Here is a 5,146-nt window from a genome sequence, read left to right on the forward strand (position 1 = left end):
TGTCAGGGGGATCATTATCAGTTCAGCTCCTCTGATCCACTGCAGTCTAATCCTTCTTGGCATCTCAACAGTCTTTGGGACAGCAGTTCTTAGCGTTATTCAGTGCCTCCTGTCAAGTCAACCCAATAAATACATCATGTCTGAGTGTAGGTAGGTTTGCGTCGCTGTTGCTAAGCAGCCCTCTTACCCGAATGGGTTTCAGGAAGTCCAGGTTGGACAGGAAGTGGCTCTGTGCCCGGTCCAGCCAATCACCAGAGGACCTGCAGATGATTTCCTGTACGTGTTGCGACACGTTTCTGTCGGAGATGGTGACGAAGTCCTCCAAGGATGTGCCGTTACACATGTCCCTGAGATGGACACCAAAGCCTCGGATCAAAACCTGGATGGGGGAAGGGGATGGGGAGGATGGGGGTAGGGGGGTGGGGGGAGGGGGGTTGGGGAGGTTGTGGGGAGGACAATATAAATGGAGGTTCAGTTAGGAACAGGAAGTTGTATGTTGACGGTTGTCCTGTGAGACTGTGGTAGCACGCTAAACTGAAGGCTAGTCCAGGCGTGAGCTTTTTTCAGATTTCTTCAAAAGCAAGTCTGAGCGTTCCTGCCACTGGTAAATCTATGGTGAGAAGGTGAAATACACGTGCTTAGAGTCGCTCCATCCCGGCGGTTCTAGAACCTTCTAGAAACATTCTGTAGCAGTTCTGGAATGTTTGCATGAGATATCGTGTTCTCTAGCCACAAGCAGTAACTAACCATAACACCCAATAACAGATGTTTGGCGGTGAGACAGCCATCATAATCTCAAGTTTCTAGTTTATCAGCCACGTGTAACAAGTTTTATACACTGAAATTCTCTGGCCCTCCTCTCCTTTCAGAAGAATGCTTTGCTAAGATAGAGGTATTATAATTATAGTATTTAAAACCCATTAGGAAAGCTGCTATACTCGTTCCAGTATCCGACCTGATGAAAACTGTTCTGTACTATGGGACTAAAGCTCTAAATGTCACTTTGGATTAAAGCATCCAGATGCTACCAGCTAAATGAATACATTAGTTTCGGTTTTTATTTGATCATAAAAGCGCCCAAACGCTGTCCTGCTCCCAGCACCCTCTAGTAGAACACACCAAACAACCCCAGCCGAACGCCTCTGAACCCATATATAGCATGTGGAGGTCATTAGGGGCAGAGAGAGAGAGGGAGAGAGAGAGAGAGAAAGAAAAGGGAGAATGAAAAGTGTTGAGACAAAATGATAGAGCAGAGAGAAAAAACAATGAGAGAGGATAGAGAGGAGAGAGGAGGGGGAGAGAGGGAGTGAGAGAGAGAGCGAGAGAGGGAGGGAGGGAGGGGGAGAGAGGGAGAGAGAGAGTCACAGAGAGTGAGAGAGGGGGAGAGAGAGACAAATTAGATGAGAACCACAAACACCAATTACGGTGTGAGAGTCCTCCTGTAGCCCCCTACATGGCTGCATTCCTGGGTGTTCAGAGCAAGGCTGGCTCCAGGGGGCGCTACAGAGGCCTCGGCGTACCTTCTCCAGGTTGACGTCGGCCTCGACGATGTGCTTGACGGCGTGGTGCGACAGGGACGCGTTGCGATGGAGGAACAGGGACAGGGTCTCCTCGTCTCGCAGGAAGTCCTTCAGCTTGAATCCTGATGACATCACAGTAAACAGGAAGCTGTCATTAGACACGTTTGAATGATACTGGACTGTCGATTTGGAAAAGTGACTGACGGGAGTCAATTAAGGAAATGTAGTGTAAAATTCTATTTTAAATGAACTGTTTCCAGGGTTACGTTAGAGAGTGCAGCCCCATGACCTTGTACTGAATCAACCAAACACAACTGTAACCACATCCAAAACACAGCTAATGAAGCTGTTGGGATGGAACTTGTTCTCCCAGAACATCCATTAAAAGGCTTGTTATCCTTCACCAACCAAACAGCCTCCCTCCCTCCCTCCCTCCCTCCCAGGCCTTCAGCTCCAGACAGAGATCCAGTTCAAGAAGCTTCTTTAAATACATCGTCAGAATCCCAAAGACATGGTGGGAGGATAATGGACCAGCACATGAAATGATGAACTTGTGCAAGTATAGGCGGTTTGTTCTGTCGGGGCTGTCTGTGTGTGTGTGTGTGTGTGTGTGCGTGTGTGCGTGCGCCAAGAACCGGTTATTCCCAGTCCCTTCCTTCCTTCTCTCTTTCTCACACACACATGCACACACTCTGACCTCAGACAGAGCCCATTGTACCCTGTGTGTGTGTGTGTGTGTGTGTGTGTGTGTGTGTGTGTGTGTGTGTGTGTGTGTGTGTGTGTGTGTGTGTGTGTGTGTGTGTGTGTGTGTGTGAGAGAGAGACAGAGTGTGTGTGTGCATTCCAGGGAAGTCATCTCCTCATGCAGTGCCCAGCTTGACTCTGCTCCCTGCTGGTCCACAGTGTACCAGGACAAGGTCACTACAGGTCGTTCACCTCCGGCCCAAATACCAGCTCCACTCTGCCCAAGTCATTTGTTATCTACCAACACCACCCTCACTCCATAACTCTGCCCAAGTTCACCACCCTCACCCCCACCCTCACTCTCAACAGCCTCCCCACCCTTCTAGCTGTGGGGGGAACTGGACTGCAGTTTAGAAAATGGCACCCCAAACCATCATTATACTTTTGAATAACTCTTTCTGTTCTATTCTGTTCTGTTCGGTTGTGTTCTATCCTACTGCATGTGAGGCGTCTCCTCATGTTCCCTGGTCTGTGTGACATACAGCAGACAGGATACACAGCTGACATCCCTGGAGAGGCAAGGAAGTTGCTGCATGTCCCTGAGTGTGTGTGTGTCTCTGTGTGTGTGTGTGTGTGTCTGTGTGTCTCTGTGTGTGTGTGTGTGTGTGTGTGTGTGTGTGTGTCTCTCTGTGTGTGTGTCTCTGTGTGTGTGTGTGACAACCCCCGGGTAATAGGTAAACATCCAGAGGAGTGTTAACGAGGCTTAATCACCATCCCCGAGGGAAAGCTCCACCTACCAGACTGCATTGCAGCAGATGAGCCCTCAGGAATGATGGTTTAACTCTGGAGCAACAGGACACACAGGCCAGATTACAGATTCCCACCGCCGCAATCTACCTTGTTACGAATGAACATGCCCTTCGAAATAACGCCAGAGATGAGCTGTGATTGGTCAGGTCGTGCGAAGGTTAGCCTCCAGGCCAATAAGGATACAATTGTGTGTCTCCTCCCTGTATCAGATTTGCATAATTCCCTTGATGCTTTTGGGGCCTGAGGATGGGGGAGGATGATCTTAGATCAGAAGTGTCCCTGCTTACAAGATCACTCTGGGTGGAACCCCAGGATAAACACTGTTTCAACCCCTTCAAGTATTAAGTATGTATTCAGGCTGGCCATTAGGCACCTGATGCATTTGCTGCATGAATCTGTTACAATATAAAAGTTTTTTTTTTAATGATCAAGTCTTTTAAAAGGCTTCTCTTGCTTTCACTGGGCACTGGCTGGATAACATGACTAGCTTTTTACTTGCTTTATTGACTGAATGAATATACACGTGACTGGACCGGAATTGACAATTACGCAGTTATGCTCACACAGTTTTCATGACCCAAGATGCTAGATAAGATCCGAGATACTTCTGGCACAGGAAGTAGTCATAAACCAGGATGGGAGGACGGGAACTGGTGGAACTCTCCAAACAAAAAATTATTTTTATCTGTTATATTTATTCGAGAACATTATCCTTTTTCTAGGCTAAATAATTAAATGGTCCAAGAATGGAATGCTTTGTGTTGGTCAATGCCCTTGGTTACAACACAACGAAGAATGATTTTATGCGAAGGTTTCATTAAATAAATAATTATTTAAAAAAAACGTATTACGCAACCCTTGTTGTTCTTGGCAGACATGAAGGAGAAGTGAGGAACCAAATCAGGGTCAAGGTTGGCCGGACTCTAGCCTGTACAGTCTCTCACTTTCAACCTTATACAGATTAGGAATGTTAATCATCAACCATTACATTCAGACTGAAGATGAACCTGATTCGGCTCTTAATCTGTCTCAGCATCATTAAAACCAGGTGTGTTGGAGCAGGGAAACATCTAGAACATGCAGGGCAGGGGAGGGGGTTCCTGAGGACCAGGGTTGAGAGAGGCTGGTCTAGAGTATGAAATCATCCCCGTTCTCCGTGCCCCGGCAGCGGGGGAGGTGGTGGTTCTGACCTTTGGTGTTCTTCTGCATCTTCCTGAGAGCCCTCACCAGCCCCTTGTAGCCCTGCAGGCTACGGTCGTTCTGGCTGTACAGCAGGATCTTCTTAGCATCGTTGAACAGACGGGAGATTCTGGGAGGAAGGATGGAAAGGACAAAAGATTTATCTCAAGTTATTCAGAGTATCTTTTTTTATTTTTTTTTATTATTATTATTGAAGGACAGATTTGTGTGTGCGTGCGCGTGTGTGTGCGTGCATATGTACTCACATAGAGTCGTTGAAGTTGCCCACCACCCCTGGCGTCTCTCCAGGTGTGGGGTAACGGAAGCAGGGGTTGTTGGCGTTGCAGATGATGCCCTGTACCCATGGCAACGTGCCCGCAGAGGGCATGGGCTTGTTGGGGAAGTGACCTGGAGGGCAGAGGAGGGTCAAAGGTCGTGAGACGAGGGGTGACGGGTCGTTGTCATCCGTATCAACCGGATACATGAAAAATAAATCCTCTATTTTGTAAACCTGGAAATTGAATTCTTGACTAAACTGGTTCTGATTGAACTCCGGGCTCTTGATGTACTCTGTGGTCACCTGGTTCACCTGGTCACCTGGTTCACGAGAGCCTCGTCAAACAGAGACTTCTCGCCCAGTTTCCCTGACGTGCCAGTGATGGGACCAGCGATATCATCTGAGTTTACTGAACTGAGGTTACGAGAGGGGAGCACAGCTCAGTGTCAGAGCATTTGGACACAGATCAAGAGGTCCCAGGTTCAATTCCCCCCCACACCCTCGTACGTCTCCTTGGACTAAAGCCTCTGCTGAACGAATACCCTTTCATACATGATAAGGGACTTTTATAGAGGAAAGGTCAAACTTGGTGGTTATCTTATCAGAGCTGCTCTACAGTAGCTGGTGCTGCTGTAATTGGCCCTCGGGGCAAACACACGACTGCCAGCCCAGATAGA

The 5,146-nt window shown here is 48.1% G+C and overlaps 1 protein-coding gene across 1 annotated transcript in view; it reads right to left on the bottom strand.

The window, feature by feature from the left end:
- LOC136939901 (phospholipid-transporting ATPase ABCA1-like) overlaps positions 1-4,789 on the bottom strand; it is a gene marked incomplete at its 5' end in the record, with an annotated part of 27,279 nt that extends 22,490 nt beyond the window's left edge. Inside the window, 5 exon segments of the mRNA XM_067232235.1 lie at positions 188-379; positions 1,521-1,642; positions 4,204-4,322; positions 4,459-4,600; positions 4,724-4,789. Of these exon segments, the coding sequence (XP_067088336.1) occupies positions 188-379; positions 1,521-1,642; positions 4,204-4,322; positions 4,459-4,600; positions 4,724-4,789 (641 nt within the window).
- Positions 4,790-5,146: the final 357 nt, after the last annotated feature.

The sequence above is a fragment of the Osmerus mordax genome, unplaced genomic scaffold (genome assembly GCF_038355195.1).
Source record: "Osmerus mordax isolate fOsmMor3 unplaced genomic scaffold, fOsmMor3.pri Scaffold_41, whole genome shotgun sequence".
Taxonomy (NCBI): domain Eukaryota; kingdom Metazoa; phylum Chordata; class Actinopteri; order Osmeriformes; family Osmeridae; genus Osmerus; species Osmerus mordax.